Source organism: Rhamphochromis longiceps, linkage group LG1 (genome assembly GCF_057381845.1).
Source record: "Rhamphochromis longiceps isolate RC_006_pf linkage group LG1, R_longiceps_female_GT1.1, whole genome shotgun sequence".
NCBI lineage: Eukaryota > Metazoa > Chordata > Actinopteri > Cichliformes > Cichlidae > Rhamphochromis > Rhamphochromis longiceps.
The window spans coordinates 11216115-11236203 of NC_140557.1; the positions used below are offsets into that span (position 1 = coordinate 11216115).

The 20089-nt window shown below is 39.2% G+C and overlaps 1 protein-coding gene across 1 annotated transcript in view; it reads right to left on the reverse strand.

The window, feature by feature from the left end:
• hcn4 (hyperpolarization activated cyclic nucleotide-gated potassium channel 4) overlaps positions 1–20089 on the reverse strand; it is a 75178-nt gene that overhangs the window by 15215 nt on the left and 39874 nt on the right. The window contains exons 5-6 of the mRNA XM_085381889.1: positions 9278–9424; positions 8668–8908 (exon numbers count right to left, since the gene is read on the reverse strand). Coding sequence (XP_085238015.1) covers positions 8668–8908; positions 9278–9424 — 388 coding nt within the window. The remainder of the gene's footprint in view (positions 1–8667; positions 8909–9277; positions 9425–20089) is intronic.

Sequence of the window (20089 nt, forward strand, 5' to 3'; positions counted from 1 at the left end):
TAAAATTCTTAAAATGTTGTCTAAGTTAGCCCTCTAATGCTGACACTTTTAAAAGTATTTAATTTTTTATTTATTAACTAAAGGAATTCTATGATTATGCTTTTTGTTCTCACAAATGCTTTCAAAACACTGGACCACAGTGTCCTTATCCTTTGTCTGAAGCATGGTGTTGGCAATAAAGGCATTCCTGTGGAGCGGTTCAGGTTTTACTCATGTGGCAGTTTGTGAGGTTTTTGTCAGCGTATCGTCCTTTTTTCTTTTTTTTTATCTCAAATTTATTTGAAATCAGGCTTCTCATCATCTCCAGCTTAATTAAAAAAATTGTTATAAGAAAAATATTCCATGGTCCATAACATGTATACACATTGTAGAGGTCCACTAATTATGTTCTCTGTGAGATTTTATAATTTTCCCATCCTTACAGGGATGCAGGAAGCTGGATAAAATGCAGTCAATTAGGGGGAAAAAACCTTTTAGATAAGACTGATACAAGTCAAGACAATAACATGTTCAGATGAGATTAAAAAAAATAGTCAATGCATGTAAGTGAATAGGTTTCATATTTAAACTAACAAAGGTTTATTTTAACATGAAATTTGTTCTGTGTTTATTTGTTAAGCTGCTTAACCTCAAATCACTTAAGCATAAAAATCATTTAAGGGATGAACCAGTGTAATACATGAGGTACAGGAAAGCTACTTAATGAATGTAGGTGAATACAAATGCTGCCCTTTGAATGTGTTTGTCTTAGTATGCATCTATCTGCATGATGTTTACATGTGTGTGGTTGTACCCGTCTTTCTCTGTGGTTACAAGTGTGTGTGTGAGTACGTGTGTATGAGTGTGAATTAATAAATATGAGCAGGCCGCCTTGGTCTGCGATAAAGAATTTGTGTCCTGCAGCCTGGTGTGGCAAAGCTCACCTGGACTCTGAGTCCTGCTGTCAGGTCCCATCTCCCTTCCCGACAGAGCCCCCAGCCTACAGAGCGGACACTCTCTAACCTTTGGAACATCCACAACGGGCTCACTGATTCCCAGTGACATGCAATGTTCGCTCCCTCACAGCATTAGCATAGCCACACGAACACCTTCTGTTTGCTAGCAACCACAGACAGGTAAAACATTTCTGGAATTTTTTCTTTTCAGTATCGTGGCTGATGCCGAGGTCCTGTCACATCTCATCATCTCTTTTTCACCATCTTGAACTTCAGCTGCATGATTTTTACAACACTGTGCAAAAGTCTTGAGCCACCCCTCTTTCCTTTTGATTATAGTTCTAAGGAACCAGACTTGTTGTAATGATAGTCCTCCAGGCTTTCTAAAGGTCTTTTTCTGTGGACACTGGCTGACTGTTAACTTATTTTCAGTCCAGTTATTGTGCCTGTTGTTGGCCATTTTTAGAAGAATGTTGTTGTTTTTTTTGTTTGCTTGCTTGTTTGTATTATTTTGTTTGTTTTAGACTAAACACTAAACCATTTAAGCATAAAAAAGACCACCTAATTAGGGGATGAACAGTTAGTGTGTTTACACATAACATACAACTTAAGAAATTGTATCTTTAGGCACTTTGTTAGTAGGAACCTTATGCAAGTCGTATAATTTGTTCCCATTTCGTTAGAAGAATCTACAAGATATGCTGAAGATAATGCACTTTGGCAGGCAAAGAAGAATGTTTTGCACCTATTTGCAATAAGTCAACTTGACATATTTCTATATGCAGGCAATGTCCTTAAGAAATCAGAAGAAACTGGACAAATGGAGGACAAAAGAAGTGGCAGACCTACAAAAGATCTACAGCAGATGAATAATATCTGAAAGTCATGTTCTTTAGAAACAGGGAAAAACCTGAGAGAGTTTAAACTGTGTTGAAAAACAAAAGTGGTCCTACAAAGTACTGACTTTCAAGCTCCTTAGAATTGTGCAAAATCCTTTTTTGCCTTATATACAATGTATTCCCATGCATGTCTGCACGCATCAGTAAATGAATTTACATATTTTCCATTTTACAAGTAAAATATAAAGAAATGAGGACTGTCTCAAGGCTTTTTGTACAGTACTGTAGAAAATATTCAAATCTACAGCTGTTTTGGCTCAAAAAAGCCTGGTAAATAAAGTACTAAATACAAATCCTTTAAAGAAATCTAGTGCAGGAACTGCTGAAAGCAATGACATATCGTTTGCTACTGACCAGGAAATAATACAATTGGATTAATAATGCATATATTTTACTCTGCAAGCACTACTTAGTGTATACAGTGTATACTCCTTAACCACAATATAACAAAATCATTAAAAAAAACACTTTGATCCATAATGTGCGAGTGCAAGAACTGATAAGCAGGATTGATAGGCAGGCAAACTAACATTTCCATTCTACTGAGAATTTCTACAAGAATCGGTTCTCAATTCCCGTCCCCAAACAGAGGACCTCTTTGGTTGTTCTGCAGTGCCAGACACAACAGGGCAACCTAGTGATGTTGGCAGTAGATCTTTTGGATCCTGTGGGTTGGCATATCTGGCATCTCTTATGAATGCTCTATTAGATTGGGATCGGGGGACTTAGAACGCTGGGTCAGTGCCTTGGATTCTTTGTTGCAGTCCTCAAGCCTTTCCAGGGTAATCTTTGTAATGTGGTGGGGCATATTGTCCCACTAGGTGAGGCCAATGCTGTTGGGGGTGCTGTCGCTATGGCTTTTTTTCTGCTTGGTCTGGTATCACAGTAATGTGAATGCGAATTTTGGGATCCATGGTTTCCCAGCGAAACACTGCATTATAATGAGTTAATCAGTGTTACACACCTCACCTGTCAGTGGTGTAAATGCTGTGACTGATCAGTTGTACACATAACATTGCAGCATTACATCATATTCACAGCTGACAGCATGGCACCTTTAGTGTTTGGACGATGCAGCCCAACCATGTGTCACAACATATTATGTTGTATCAAATCTTCCACTGTGTGAAAACACAGAAATATATCATCCTATCCAACCTGTTATTCTATATATAATATCAACCATTCTGTCATTCAGTCAAATAACTTCTCCAGCAGAAGAGCTGCAGAGGTGTTAGCTGGGTTATGGACTGAAGGATTACCTGGGCCTTTGCTCCTGCAAGCCCCTTGCACTGACTCACTCGGTCGAGGTGGCCATTTGGCAGCTATATAGCACAGCCACTCTGAACACTGATAGTGGGATTGGGGGTGAGGGAAAGAATTGAGAGTGAGAATAAATGGGAGAAGTATTAATTCCTTAACCTAGGATTTCACAAGACTAGGGATTTAGAGAGCACAATTTACAGAGAACCACTCAGAGTGAGTACAGCCAAAAGATGACACAGGAGATTGAAAAGTGTGCAGTCAACTCATCTCTCTTCTTCAGTCCCCTCCCTCCCTCTGACTCTGTCTTTTTTTCTTTCTTTTTTTCAACCAACTTAGAGATACTACAAGCCACTCACTGAGAGTCAAAGTGAGCCATCTTAGAGGCACAATCAAAGGCAGTTTTTGATAAGCACCTCTGACTGGCATGCACAGCCACCACAAGGTTACTGATCTTTACTCTAACCAAGTGAGACCACAGTCTGCACTGCCAACACTGCAGCCAACAAAGGATGAACTATAACAACACAATAACCTCCTCAGTCTGGTCGCTAAGTGGGTAGCAGAGATGCTATTTGGATACTAAGCGATTCAATATTGTACTATAAGGAGAGAAATAGGCAAGTGGAGGATTGTGGTGCTGGGCGCATGTTTTCTTTTTGAGCCCAGCGCAGCGTCCAGAGAGCAGCCTTGGCACCGATCCATGTGTCCCTTGGCGTTAGTACTGCAGTCACATTACATTTCCCCTCTCATCTGGATCGCTGTGTGCCCAGCAGACGCTCCCATCCAGGGCATGTCGTGTCCACTTTAGACTTTAGGCTCTCTGGCTTGAGCTAATCCAACAGCTAACAAATTGGAGTAGACTGCTGAGTAAATAATTGTGTAAATAATTCAGATTGTCCATAAGTGAATGAGTTAGGGTATGTAATTTTGTTGAGATGCAGAAGAGCAAATACATACACAATTAACTGAATTGCAAACTGGGATCCACTGATAATGACACAGTTTGACAATAAGAAGACAGACAGAAGACTGGACGGTTTCTGTTTCTCATTCATTTGCTCACACAGTCACAAAACATTACAATCTATGCAGGGTGGATCTCCATATTTTTGTTCAGAAAAAAAACACTCACTGCTTTCAGACTTCTGCTTGCTGATACTGACAGCCACACTGAAATCCACATGTGCCGCACACTCTCTGTGCTGATCCTGCACCAATTAATTTCATGAATGACTAACTCATGTTTGGTAACAAACTCCCAGTAGCTCTAGGCTTACCTCACTAGCCCCCACCCTTACACCCCAGGAGAAGTGGCACTGCCAGCAATACTCACAGGATAATGGAGTCAAAAGCCTTGTGCCTATATTACACGAAAGGGAAAATAATTACGGATCCAAGGCTTAAGATTAAAGCAAGCAAGCCAATTTTGGTTTCAGAATCAGTGCTTTCGCACTTTTGTGTGTTGTGATACTTATGTCTGTGAAGGTTCTCAATCATCCAGGTCATCGTAGTCTAAGAAGCTTGGAAAGAAAAGCGTCTGGACTTCTTTGAGTTGCTTGAAGATGTTTCACCTCTCAGCCGAGAAGCTTCTTCAGTTCTAAGCTCAAAAGGTGGAGAGTCTCAGATTTAAACCCAGTGGGAGTTTCCCCCCAAAGAGGGACAAAAGGACCCCCTGATAGTCCTCTACCTAATCACATGAGCCAAGGTGTGAATGCGGGTGTGGGTCCCAATCAGCCAGGGTTTCGGGTGAGCTCATTGTGAAACCTGGCCCCACCCTATCATGTGATTTCCTGAGGTCAGATGGCCCAGGATGTGAGTGGGCGTTAAGGTGTCTGGGAAGGGAACTGAAAACTGGATTATAGATGGCAGACAGTTGGTGTCGTAAACCACCGCCTCTGTTCAAAGATGGTCGCTCACAGTGGACATAGATGGCTTCTTTCACTCCTCTTTCAAAACATCTGTGCTCTCTGTCCAAAATGTGAACATTGGCATCCTCGAAAGAGTGAACTTTGTTCTTTAGATGCAGATGAACTGTTGAGTCTTGTCCCGTGGAGGTGGCTCTTCTATGTTGTGCCATGCGCTTGTGAAGTGGCTGTTTGGTCTCTCCGATGTAGAAGTCTGGGCATTCCATGCTGTACTGTACAGCATACACCACATTGTTAAGTTTGTGTTTAGGAGTTTTGTCTTTCGGGTGAACCAGTTTTTGTCTGAGTGTGTTGCTGGGTCTGAAGTAAACTGGGATGTTGTGCTTGGAAAAAATTCTCCTAAGTTTCTCTGATACACCGGTTACATAGGGGATGACAATGTTGTTGCGTCTGTCCTTCTTATCCTCCCTCGCTGGTGTCTGATCTTCTTTTCTGTGCATCTTTGCTGACTTTAAGAACGCCCATTTAGGATAACCGCATGTTTTAAGTGCTTCCTTTACATGTGTGTGTGTTCCTTCTTTTTCCCTTCAGGCTTAGAGGGAACATGTTCTGCCCGGTGGTGTAGGGTCCTGATTACCCCAAGTTTGTGTTCCAGAGGGTGATGGGAGTCAAAGAGGAGATACTGGTCCGTGTGTGTGGGCTTCCGGTAAACTTCAATGTTGAGGTTGCCATTCTCTTCAATGTGCACAGCGCAGTCCAGGAAAGGCAAACAGTTATCCTTTGTGTCTTCCCTGGTGAACTTGATGTTTTTATCCACGGCGTTAATGTGTGCAGTGAAAGATTCCACTTCTTGTCTTTTGATTTTGACCCAGGTGTCGTCTACATATCTGTACCAGTGGCTGGGTACTCTCCCTTTAAAAGAGCCAAGAGCCTTGCTTTCCACTTCCTCCATGTAAAGGTTGGCTACAATAGGCACAGCCATGTTTTTGTCTGTAGAAACCCTCGTTGTATTTGAAATATGTAGTGGTGAGGCAGAGGTCTAACAGTGTGCAAATCTGATCGGGTGTGAAGTTGGTCCTGTCTTCCAAGGAGCCGTCTTCTTGTAGTTGTTTTCTGACAGTCTCCACTGCCTCCGTGGTGGGTATGCAAGTGAAGAGGGAGACTACATCAAAGGACACCATGGTTTCATCTGGGTCCAGGGTAAGTTTCTGGACCTTGTCGGTGAAGTCGGTGGAGTTCTTGATGTGATGTGGGGTGTTCCCCACAAGAGGTGCTAGGATGGTAGCAAGGTGTTTCGAGATGTCGTAAGTGGCTGAGTTTATGCTACTGACAATGGGTCTGAGTGGGACACCTTCCTTGTGGATCTTAGGAAGTCAGTAAATGCAGGGTATGGCATCCACTGGGTAAAGGCGGTCAATGATTTTGTCCCTTTCAAGGTCTTGAAGAGAGAGAGAGTAGAGAGTAGTGATCTTTGTGTGGTAATCCGTTGTGTTTAGGACCATGGTGTACCTTCCCTTATCAGCTGGTAATATAGTGATGTTGTGGTCTTTGCTCAGGGAAGCAACGGCCTTCTTTTCTTGTAATGTGAGGTTAGACGGGGGGACTTTGGCACTGGAGAGGGTGGCTGAGACTTTCATCCTGATTTGTTCTGCTTCTGTCTGTGATAATTTGTTAATCCGTATGGCAGTTTCTGTGGCTGTGATGAGGTCCACTATGGGCAACTGTTGCGGAACAATGGCAAAATTGAGTCCTTTGGCTAATACTTTCTTTTCAGGTTCAGTAAGATTCCGGTCTGAAAAGTTCTTCACCCATTTTTCTTGACTGTCCTCAGGTGTGTGTTCTTCTCTGAGTTGTGTAGATTCAGACTGAGGAGTGAGTGTTTTTGAAAGCAAGGTGTGGAATTTCCTGCATTGTCTTTCTTTTCCTTTAGAGTGTTGGGCCCGCTGAGCCTTGTCCACAAACTTGTTCTAAAATTGGAGAGGGTAGAAGGGTTTCCAGTTCCTGCAGAGTCTGGCTAATCTTGCTCTGGAGGGCATCTATACTGAAATGGACCTGTCTTATCCTTTCACTTAGAAGCTGATTTTGTGCTCTCCGTAGAATCAAGTCTGCTCTGTATCCCCTGACAGTGGATCCAAGTTGCAGGCTCTTAGGAACAACTCTGCTTTGTCTGCATCTCAGGTTGAAACGGAGATGGTTCCTATAATCTGCTATTTTTCTTGATTCCCTTTCATACTCCCGCATCAGTTGAAGGGTGTTCCTCCCAAAATGTACGGCAATATGTCTGTGAAGGTTCTCAGTCATCCACGTCATTGTAGTCTAAGGAGCTTGGAAAGAAAAGCGTCTGGACTTCTTTGAGTTGCTTGAAGACGTTTCCCCTCTCATCCGAGAAGCTGATACCTCTACCTAATCACATGAGGCTCATGTGATTAGGTAGAGGATCATCAGGGGGTCCTTTGTCCCTCTTTGGGGGGAAACTCCCACTGGGTTTAAATCTGGGACTCTCCACCTTTTGAGCTTAGAACTGAAGAAGCTTCTCGGCTGAGAGGTGAAACATCTTCAAGCAACTTAAAGAAGTCCAGACGCTTTTCTTTCCAAGCTCCTTAGACTTGTGATACTTATGTTTACTTAAGGACGAAAGAACCTAAATGTAGATGCATTTACTCTAATGCATTTCAGTGAAATTGTCCTCTTGAGTAGCTTTGACTCAGCATCTTCAAGTGGCCAAGCTTTCGCCCAAACTGTGCCATTACTGGGATACATGTGCTGGGAAAAAAGCCTTTAAGCAGACTGAACATTTCTCTGAATCTGAGTCTCGCTGAAGAGGGCCCAAAGGCTGGAACATTTTGGACAACATTTGAGACAAAATGGCCCTGGAGAGAGCTGGGGCCATGTTGTTGAAAATGTTGATTAGTTTTGGCATGTGCAGAGACAGATTGCCTGCCATCTTTTCATTATTTCTGTAGAACCCCCTGGAGAGAGGGCATGGAGATGGACTTGAGCAGGCAAGGCATAATTAAACTTCCACAGGCAGGTCATGTGCTGTTAATGCTTTGCCACCACTTCTAATTACTTAACAGTATAGTCTAAATGATATGCTGTCACTGGGCAAATTAATTGGTATTTGGTGAGGGCAGTATGGCAGCATTGTCTCCTACATGTGTCATAGGCTCTTTGGGACCAAGAGAAGGCTAAGCATTATCTGACCCTGATTAAGAACATAACACTGAGTTAAGTGCATAACAACTATGGGTTATAGCAGCCCTAAGCATTCGGCGTTGATAGTGTGTAATTTCACAGATTCCTGACCTCTTTGACGTTAGGGTGCATATTTTTTAAGTTGCACTACAGCAAGCACGGTTTTTATAATTTGGATATGCCCTAAATTTAAGAGGCAGCTCATGATGTGAATTAAGGGAAAGGTCCTGCATAAACCATGAAGCTGAATATTCAAGTTAGGTGTCAAGTGGTGCATAATATACTACTTCAAGCTCACAATGTGCTAGCATTAGACCCAGAATAGCTCTATTCAAATGCTACTGCATCACAAATAAAAATTAAATCCCAGGCCAACCTCTTAAAGTGCTTAAGGATATCATTATTATTATCATCAAAACAAAGTAGACTTAAGCTCCACAGAAAGGTGTGCATTAAGGCAGGTGACCTTTGATTTTGGTTGACTGTACCAGAAGCAGCTTATCTTACCCCCGAAGTAGGAGCCATCTGAAAGCTTGGTTTCTTTGTTGCCTTTTGTTAGAACACTGACAACCCCATGTTGTATGAAGTACATTTTCTTTCCGATGGTGCCTTCTCTTATGATGTAATCCCCAGGTTGGAACACCTCAAACCTCAATTTGGTGAGCATAGAGGTGACAAAGTTTGGGTCAGCATTGGCAAATAGCGGCATAGATGCCACCAGCTTTCGACAGTTAAAGTTGATAATTTCCTGTTTGAAAAGAAAGACATTAAAAACAGTGGTTAGTGACAGCAGCACAGCAGAGCCGTGGCTTTACAAAATGCAGTGACTTTTTAAAGTATTGGACATGAGGGATATTAGAGTAACAACAGGAAAAATGCCAACTGTGTAGACATCATTTACTGTTTTCTTCTTTCTCTAAGCCCCCCCCCCCCCCACCAGTTTTCTTTTTCTAAGAAAAAAAAGAGATTATTTATACACACTGTGCTCTTGTGTAAGGCTAAAATGTCAGTGAATGTGAATTGAAATGAAGGGAATGTCGAAAAGTGCATAAGCTGTCGAATGCATCAGAGCTGCATGTGCAGCTGTTTTAAAGCAAGACAGAAACACTTGTCCCACCTCTCGGAGCGGCTCATTCAGCTCTCCCAGGATGCTCTCCTCGTCAAACATCTTGCCCTGGTAGCGGTGCTCATAGTAGTCGTGGATTCTCTGCCTCATATCTGCAGGCAGCTTGTGGAAGGACATGTACTGTTCCACCTGTTTGTACTGCAGGGACATAGAGACACACAACAATCAGGTTATCTAAAGGCCATAGGGCTGTAGCACAAAAACACTGCTACAGGGAGTAGCTGGTACTAGGGCTGCTCGATTATGGCAAAAATGATAATCACGATTATTTTCACTGAAATTGAGATCACGATTATTTGACGATATTTATTTAACCCTTTAAGACCTACTATAGAACCAAGTCCACCAGAGCTTATATTATTTTTTTTACATGCTGTAGTGCCATTTGTGGGAGCATTTCAAGTTGCTATACATCAATACAACTGTTATAGCCCATATTTTAATAATATGTATGCATTAAGTCCATAGTAATTACATAAATTGCAAAAAAGTGCAATAAACTACAAAAAAAATTTAAAATCGCTTTTGTTTTGTTTACATATATTTCTACTTGGAGAAATTTAAGAGGTTTATCCCTCAAAACTTTAAATACAATAAAGTTGCAAAAAATAGTTTCCCACCACAGGAAATTTATTTTGAGTGTCTTCATAGTTTTATTTTGGAGATACAGCAATTTTTATATACTGCAGGAAAAACAAAAAACAATCCTATGATGCAAATTTGCAAAGAAAACAGCATGTGCATCATTTCACTGTGGGAAGTGTTACGAACAGCTGATAGGAACGGCAAAGCGTGTTTCTGGAATATTATGTTTTTGTTCCTGCAAGCGCTTTTTATGCAGTTTTTGCAAAGCTATATGTGGAACGAAACCGTGACCGAGGACAAGCTGATGGCATAAGATGTAAGTACAACTCCTCCGGTTTCATATGCAAAACAAATTATTGCGCTAGCTTACGCGGTTCAGGTTCTACAGGGATTTAAAAATAGTTACGCAAAACGGAGCGTGCTGCTCTGACCGGCTTTAAAGGGTTAACAATGACTTTAAAAAATAATATAAAATGGTGTGCAACACCACTGAAGTTTTTTTTTTTTAAACTCTCTTTTCAACCAACGGCAGTCACTCTCCAAATAACTTCTGCTTAGCTTTCCGAGCTTCCCTCGGGTCCTCTTAATCAGCGGTCTCCAACCTTTTTTGCGCCACGGACCGGTTTATGCCCGACAATATTTTCACGGACCGGCCTTTAAGGTGTCGCGGATAAATGAGGGAGGGGCTAATAATCGGCTCAGTCATTTTTAATGATCGTTGAAAGCCCAGATCGTAATCGTGATTAAAATTCGATTAATTGAGCAGCCCTAGCTGGTACTGAGGTCAGACACACAAGGAAATGGAGACAGATTCAGGATGGCTATCCGTGCCCTTTCAAATTTCACCCAAAAAGAGAGCACTTTTCCAGTCTTTGATCAGGTCTCTTAAAGTCTCTCTTTCTCTCTCGGAAGTCACACTGTCCTGAATATTTGTTCACTGAATGTACTAACTTCTAAAAGATAAGGGTGAGAGAAAGGAACGCTACAGTCATGAAGTACAAAGTCAAACTGACCTTTAAAAGTGCGCTACAGCAGCTAATGTGAATATGAAGTAAATGTAGATCTTAAATTATTAAATACATATTCATTTTGTTCATGCAGAGAAGAATAGATTAGAGTGTATGTTGTTCAGTTGAAACAATCAAAGTGTTTCTGTTTTTACAGTACAGACTTGTGGATTAATATCCTCTGTTGTTGAAAGAAATAACTATTTAAGTGTGTGTGTCAAAAAGCCTTTGACTGATTCTGTAGCAGTAGCAGCAGAGATGTAGATCAAAGCACACTGGGAGCACCTTGGAGATAATAATGGGCTGAATCCTTAACCCGCTGTGAAGGAAAATAAGGAAAAAGAAAAAAAGAAGAAATTAACCATTCAGAGGGTGACGCTGGTGGTGCTCTTTGATCACAATGACTAAGCTGCCAGAAGACTTACCGCTGACTAACACAGCTGACCTCAGAAGCCTTCTTCTTTGTTTTCTCACAATACTACTACTCTTGTTGGCGCTAATCTTAAAGGAATTCATCAAAGCTCCTGCTTTGTTAAAATAAATAAGAACTGTTTTCTACAATTTACAAGAAACACATACAGGTGAAACAAATCGAGTTTCGCAGTATAGAATATCGAGCAAGACAAAATATGGTGCACGAGGCTTGACCATGGGACAAAATGTGCCTACTAGTAACATCCAGGGCTCCTGCACTATTTTAAAAATAAACTAAATTTTTAAGAGCTCTTTTAAACCTTCATTGAGTCCTTTACAAATAAAACCTAAGAAAAAAAATCACAGTTAAATTATATTCAGGTTTTCATAAACAAGCAGGTATACAAGTATTGAACTGTTTAGTAATCCATACAATAAAGAACTTGATGCTTTTCTTTACCACACACAGTAGTAAAATGATTATATTTGTACAGGAAAACAAGTGCAACAATTTTAAAAGAGTGCTATAAAAATCCAAAACTTAATTAAACTAAAATTTATGTTATTCAATAATATTTCTGCCCACATAAAATGTGCAGGATATTTTAAGACCTTAGTTTGCTTGATTTTAATTTCTGACTGTGACATCTTTTATCTCTGCACTGGCTTTTGACACCTACATTCCTCACTTTCTACCACTTTCTCTCTTTCCTCCTATTGCCATATTTAGAAGAGTTATTTGACCAGGCCCTTGAATCCCTCACAGACGGAGAAGCAATCTAGAATGAATGGCTCCTTTGACTGTGAACAGCTAGTTATGAACTATTACATGGCTCCACTCTCAATCCTGGACAAAAAACTGATTACAGATTAGGTAAACTGCTTGAAATATGTTTTACACCAGTTCCATCATATTAAATAGTTTATAGTTTATTCTATTTAACAACTTTTGTAGGAATGTCAAACAAAGTAAATTATATTTTTTTTTGTGTAGCAACACTGTGTAATTTGATGTGGAAGGTCAAATACTTGAAAAAGCATAAACAAGATTTGGAGCTTATATTAATCCAGTCTCTCTGTCAATGTCAGGGTATGAATATGAATAAGAAATGTTGTGGGTGACAGTAAGAGTTTGAATCTTTATCCACACTATCCCTTTAGCATAAAATTAAGAAATGTACTGATCCAATGATAATACTTATTTCACAGAAATGCTGTAGGTGATGATCAAGATGTTTCCAACGTAGACATCTTTAGGTGCAGTAGCAGTCGCTGCTGAGTATTGCACCAAAGGTGGCATTTCTATATGTGATGCAGGGTGAAGATGAGAGGTATCTCAAATTATGAATTAGTCTAACACTGTTGTCTTCTGCTTTAGACATGTTTCAGTACAGTGTATTTCTTTAATTAGTTTTTTTGTGCATGAAGTATTAACACTTTGAGAAACTTATTTGAACTTTCAACATCTAATTTATGTACAGCTTTGTAGCATATTGCAGTCTGGTTCTCCCAGCACAAAAGAGTATTAGTCAAGTGAACAAATGCAAGATAATGTCTTATTGCTTCTGCAGTTTTGATGAATAACTGTATTACACGGAGTAACTCGGCATCACACTTGAAAGCATTTCAAATTTACTAATCACTGTGCTGGATGCAAAGACACTGATCATCAGGGGCGCAGGGGGGCATTGAGGGATAGGGCAGGGAAGGCATTCTTTTCCCGATGATATGATGGGCTGGTAAAATCCCCTCTGGGAGGGAAATTATTCTATTGCTCAAAGATCCCTGCTCTCCTGATCTACTTGAACAAATCAAATCAGTCTGCATTTAGGTGGTAATTATTTCACCATCAGATTTCCTTGCTTCTATCTGAACGCTAGAAAGATTCTGGCTGTAATATGGATCTCTTATAATGTCTATAATGATTATTTCATGTTTCTTAGCTTTCCTCCCACCTTCCTTTACTCTGGTAAGTCCAGGATGATGACAAAAGTCTAAGGTGATGTGGCCCAAATAAAATATGTTTTAACTGTGGTACAGGTATAGTGGATTAATTAGTGATTATTTGTGGTGTTGTTTCTATGTTGACCTTTAATAAAGATTGCTACCTTTTTTGTTCTGGCAAGCTCCTTATGTTTTTGGTTGTTTATAGTAACTCTTTATTGAGAATTAAAGAAAAGAGTATCCATGTCCTGATCTAACTTGTTTCTTTTGACAATTTTACTCAGCTTTAGTTGTTTTAAAGATGCAGTGACTGTAGCGTTTGTCTCTTCTTGTTTTACAGGAAAAGAAATTCCAGACGTTTGGCACCTAATTAGTCCTGCACTGTTTGTTGAAGAAACACTGAGACGAGCAGCTCATTTGCTGCGTGTTATTACTCTTCTTGGATGTACACGTTACAGTTTCTGAAATATATGAAGATTTATTGCAAAAAAACAAACAAACAAACCAAAACGTTTCATTTTGGGGTTGAATGTTCAGAGTTAACTGTCAGAGTGGAAGAAGCAGAAAATTCTTTGGAAATATTTATCTCTAACCTGCAGCTGAGCTTACTTTATTTACTCTATAGTCTTCAATTTATCACCAAAAAAGTAGAAATTATGTCATTTTCAGAGTCAGCAAATTTACGTGCTTGATCTATAGGTAGCTGAGTGAGAGGAGTAGCGTCTAAAAGACCTACTGAGATCTAATATAAATTAACAAGTGTTTGTAAAAACAGAAATTTGCTTTTATGACATTTTATCACTAGAAACCGACACATAGACACACACAAAAAACACAGATCTGTAAATCAACTGTTTAGGGCGCTTGCAGTTTTCAAACCACGTTGTGGTTTAAAAACTGTGGTTTTGACTTCCTCCTCAGATTCCTCTGTTTTTCACATTGCAACACATCATCATAGCAGCTTTAACAGCTGCTTTACTGACACAGGAGTGAACAACTGACAGTTGATGTGCTAGCTTTCATTGATGGATTTAAAACACTTTTTATCTTTTCCTGGTTGGTGCATACTTTTGATGTATTTTCTATTTCACCCAAATAAATGAATACATCGACTGAATAAAAGATGAATGATCTGAGTATTTTTTCCTTACCACTGTAAAAAAGTGAAGCCACAATTCTAACATAGGGAAGTTGAGCTTCCATTTTTGGAGCCACAGTCAGTGTTTTAGTGATTTGGGATGTATCCACACACACTGTATCCACACACCACCTCAGCTTGACCGCAAGTGCAACTGCCTGCACTTATGTAGCCTGATTGCTATAATTGTAACAATCTCTGCTTTTAATAGGCTTGTTCAAATAAGTTTAACTACTAACCACATACAGTAGCACACAGCTGTATCTAAAAAGGCACACACAGTATGAACATACTACATTTCAATGTATAAATGCCATTCTGTAGCTTCTATTCTCACTGTATTAGCTATTAGAAGCTAATTAGAAGCTAGCATAAACCATCTAACATGTCAACATCTTGTAGTAAACAATTCTACAGACATGTTTTTTATAGAGTCATTAAGCTTATGCTTAATAGTTGTGTGTTTTCTTCCATCACTGGTTGAATCTAATTGAAAGAGACTTACACTGATTTTCAGTTCTGTTTTAATTGAGCTATTTGTATACAGCTTTTATCTGTCTGTCTCCCTGATTGTCTGTGTTTTTGATTGTGGACATGTAGTATGGGAGACATATTTTTGAGGTTTTCTAATTCCTGCAGTTTAAAACCAAAAGTTTAAAGCTGCCTATATTGTTAAATTAGAGCTGGGCGATAGAACGATAACGATATGTATCGCGATATAACTTTTACTCGATAGAGAAATTAAGCTATCGCGATAGACCTCGCCGCTCTTGTCCTCTTAAAAAAAAAAAAAAAAAAAAAGGTCAGCCGATCCAAATTCAGTAGCGCAGAGCCGAACCAATCACAGCCGCAGCGTCACGTCGCGTGACTTGTTACGTACAGCACAAGTGCCAAGCCGCACGTGTGTTTGTTTGGGAAGCAGCCAGCGGGTAATGGAGCCAGCGCGTAATGGAGGAAATGAGTGTGCCGACTAGAAAAATCAACCGAGCGTGACCGAAGAGAAAACAGATGATGGTTCCAATGCCGGAGAGATTGTCGAACGGAAGAGCCATAGAAGTTCCGTAGGGTGAAGGTATTTCGGCTATTTCAAGTCTGACAAAAAACAGAGTAGCGTGCACTGTAAATGTGCCGAAAGCAAGTCTGGAAATACAATAAACTGGTGCATGCGTCACACTGTGCGCCACGTTATTGTTTCAGTGAAATGAATTTCTACAATACTGTTACTGTTAATTCTACTCTCTGCAGTGTTTAAATGCTTACATATACACACAGTTACTGTCCCTCCACACATACGACTCGGTTCTGCTTCTATGCCCCAGCTTTGTTTACTTTTTCCCACCGAGGCTTCTAGACTTCTGATTGGCCAACATTTCTGCACGGTTAGGAATCTAGCGCCACCTGCTGCTTTGGCATGTTCATAGCAGCGTTTTCCTTCATTTCTGCCTTTATGTGTGGACAGGATTATTTTTCAAAACGAAAACGGAAAATCTCCGTTTTCAAAAATACCCGTGTACGTGTGGACGTAGCCTCAGTCTCTGACTGGAAGCGCTGATTCGTCATTCGGCTTTTGTCAGACTAAAGTAACTGTTAAAACTGTTTGAAAAGCTCAGCTATACAACAAGGAGAGATTGAGAATTTCCTTTTAGTTCTCAGTTTATTTGATATTGACAAAGGTTAGTCAGTTTTGTCTGTTCTTCTGTAAAACAAACTAAGATTTATTTTTAGAATGAATACTTTATTTCTAAGTGGAATTGACAATTTAGTCTGTTTCATTTGTTCTATTTTGAAACTTAAACGCTTTAGTGGCTGCCTTTTGTGTAGTTTGCAATATTTGCCTTTATTTAGCTGAAAAAGTCTCATGTTCCTTAAGTACATCTACCCTGTTGAACTTATTATGGGAAATAAATATTTAAAAACAAGCTGCTGATTATTTCACATTTTACTTGTGAGCAACGGCACATTTAAATCTTACAAATATAGTTATTTGGCTTATATCGTGATAGATATCGTTATCGCCTGAAATGAAAAAAACATATCGTGATATGAAAAAATCTCATATCGCCCAGCTCTATGTTAAATCTCTCGATGCAGACAAAATAATGTGGTTATTATTTCTTCTAGGTCCCATTCAAAATATTCTTTTTCTGTCTGTGCCTTTTCTCTGATATAAACATTCAAATTATTTTCCAGAGTCCTTTCTCTCTCATGTAGCTAAGCAGATGCAAATTCTTACCAAAGAAATCATGAATAATTTATTCCCCCAAAGAGATATTGGTTACTTAATTATACTTTTTAAAAATGTATTTATTTCCACTGTGCTCTCCTGCCTTCTTCCTAACCTAGAGTTGTGTAGTCAAAAGATATCTGCCACACATTTAGGCAAAAATGTTCACTGACTAATATAATGATGAAAAACGGGTAACAGAGAAATTAGAGATTAATGCTACAGGAATGCTCTAAAATCACTATTTTATTTAAGAGATAACTAACATAGAAATTCAAAATCTGGAGGATTGGGTAATTATATTTTATGATCAATATACCTTTGAATTCCATGATAATGATTAAGAAATTTCAATTTTTCTTTTCTGTGAATAAGAGCAGTCCATTTGTAAACACCATGTCAAAATGATTCAAATCACCAAGATTAAATGCATGACTGTGCTGGAATCAACACACTCTCTATCACACAAAAGGAACCAAGAGGCCAGTAACACCTCTGATAGGGACATAGTCAGGAGAGTATGATTTCTTAATAGTTATTTATATTAGGAATACATAGTGATTAAGAGTGGTGCATCAAGATAAATGACAGCCTTGACAACACAATCCGAAAGCAGAAAGCATACATTTCATGTGACATAAAATATATAGTAAATTGACACTGGTTGGAGTTTTGATTTTGGTTATGCAATAAAAAAATAAATAAAAAATAAAAATTAGAGCGCCTCTGAGGCATGTCAACACTCCTTGACTCAGCAGTAAAGGCTGTGTGGCAGACAGAGGAAAAGGAATGTAACAGAGTTCAGATTAATGCCATCAGTCAGGTCCCAACTAATGGGAACAGCTCTTACTGTAAGGCAGAATTAGACTTAAGCCCCCCATCCTTTTGGCAGTTTTGTCCTTGATTGAGCTGTATGGGAAACTCATGACTTAACCTATACAGGACAAGACCACGTTAATGCTAGGATGATAGCTTAAATATAAAAAATCTGTAAAACTGTCATTTTTTTAACTACTTCTCTGATGCTATTGCTCTCGTTCCTCCTTCCTCCCAAGGAATTGGACAACTCTATCAAGTACAGACACAGTCTACCACTGATGACTGTTTTCTGTATTTCCAATGGTCTTGACTGGGGGGGATCTCTAGAGCCTCTATACACACAAATAATCAGCTTTGGGTCTCTTATTAACTATTCCCCAAAGAGCTATGTTTATTTGCCAAGTGTTAATTAGAGATTTAAAAAAGGAGGGGCTGAAATACCCCATTGCCATTTGCTTCTAAAGCCATTTGGGACTGGCATGCCACAACATGCTATCTCCTGGGCATCCCTAATTTCATCACCAACTGCCAACAGCAAACAGAGCATCAGTCAGTCAGTTAATATTTAAAAAAAACAAACAAACAAACAAAAACTTTTCGTATAAAGACTCACAAGGATGAGAACATCAGAAAGTTTACGTATGGTAAGTGAGACAACAAAGATCACAAGCCACCTACAAATGAACACGATTATCTCTTTTGTTTGCTGTCTCCATCTCCGTCTCTGTGTACTATATAATTTACCACAGTAGAGAGCCAAAGTGACAGATAAGCAGCAGCTTACAGAGAGCTGGAGTGGCAGGCATACCCTGTATGCACAGTCACATGTGCAGCCATCTTGTGCCCCAAATCTGGAGAGATGTAATTCTCTTTGTGTGATAATGATTCTCAACATGCCTGAGACACGAGAGGAGAGTTCTTGTGGGATTCTGGTTGATGCTTAACCCCTCCGATTCCAACATCCTCTTAACACTGATGTTTAATGCAGTTTGTTTTATTTGATTAAAAATATAAACTTGCAGTTTATTTTTTGCCATGAATTTTCTTTAAGTGTAAAATGTAATGTGATTACACTGCATGGTGATACTGCACTTTAAAAAAAAAATGAACTGGCTGGTTGATTCCAGCGCATGTTGTTTTACAGTGTGGTATAACATAGCTGGTCAATGTATAAAATAACAAGTACAGTTAGATATACAGTTGTGGAGCACTCTCCTTCTTTATAACCCACTGAGTAAACAACAGTTAGGTTAATGACATAAAATTGCTGGTAAAAAAAATATTAAAAAGCTGTCCCATTTATTATTATTATTATTAATAATAATAATAATAATAATAATAATAATAATAATAATAATAATAATAATAATTTTGTAAAACTTAACATAAAGCAAATTATTCATGTTTTGATCTGAAAAACAAGCAATATTGAAACTCACTGTTGTACCAGGGAGGGTAGAGTTCAAATAAAGACACCACAGAATGCATATCCAGAAGAAACCACTCAGTGACCATCCTTCAGGTGCTGACTTGAAATGATAAAGATTGTCCCAATTTCAGCTCCAGTTGGCTGCAATCTATCTCTTTTCCACTGACATGTGATATATGGTGTGTCTGCTGAGTAGCAAACACATAATGAATGTAAACTACTTAATCTGTTTATACACAGTTAACAGCTGGCGACAAGAATATATTTTATTTTATTTATTTATTTATTTATTTATTCATTTTTGTCTCAGTTGAAACTACAATTCAGCTCCCCCAACTCCCAGAATATGTAGTGTAATTGCTGTGCTCTCTACTTGGTGTAACAGTTAACATGCTGCCTGCTTCATAAGAGCTCATTTGAGTCTGCTTGCTAGCATCTGACAGCCCAGCCATTTATCACATGGTGCCACATTTAATAGAATTCTATTCAGAAAAGATTATACCCCAGCTTTCTGATGGTAATTTTCACCATCTTTGCAAGCAGAGCTCCCCTCATCATCCTTTCCTCTTTCCCATGTGTACACTTCTGAGAATCCTGCATAAAGTATTTTTTTTTAATCATTGTCCATCTGACCAGTTACTTGGATATCATGCCTGCATGCCAACTGGACAGGTGGCCTCTCATCTTGGACATATAGCTATATGAACAAGAGTCTGATTTTTATTTTATTTTATTTTTTTGGTTTTGGTTGTTTTTTTGTTGTTTTTTTTTTGTTGTTGTTTTTTTTACAACTGATTAGCAGCTGATAAATAGAGCACATGTGGTAAATGTGGTATCAGTGCTGCTCAGCTTGACACTGATCCATTATTGCATTTCTTTCAATCATTAAACAGTGGTCAGTATCTATCTACTTCGGCCCCACTGTGAGAGCAATATTTGTGCTGTTGCCATGTGGTTGTTTGCTGGATGGCTCAGGTCCAGTGTCATCTGCAGCACAATCACAATAGCTATATAGTACAATATATCTGCTTACTAGAGCATGTATCCAGCTTTTCGTGATAGTACAACTGCATAATAGGAAGCATAAAGCACATTATGATTAATGGGACTGCATAGTGTCTGCATTAGAGATAAGTCATAATTCAAAGTACTTTGCACTGTTGGTGCATGTAAATTATGCAGTTTTGCAGTGTAGTTTACAACATCGCTGGTATATTGGTGTCAGGCTTCCAAGCAATAAAAA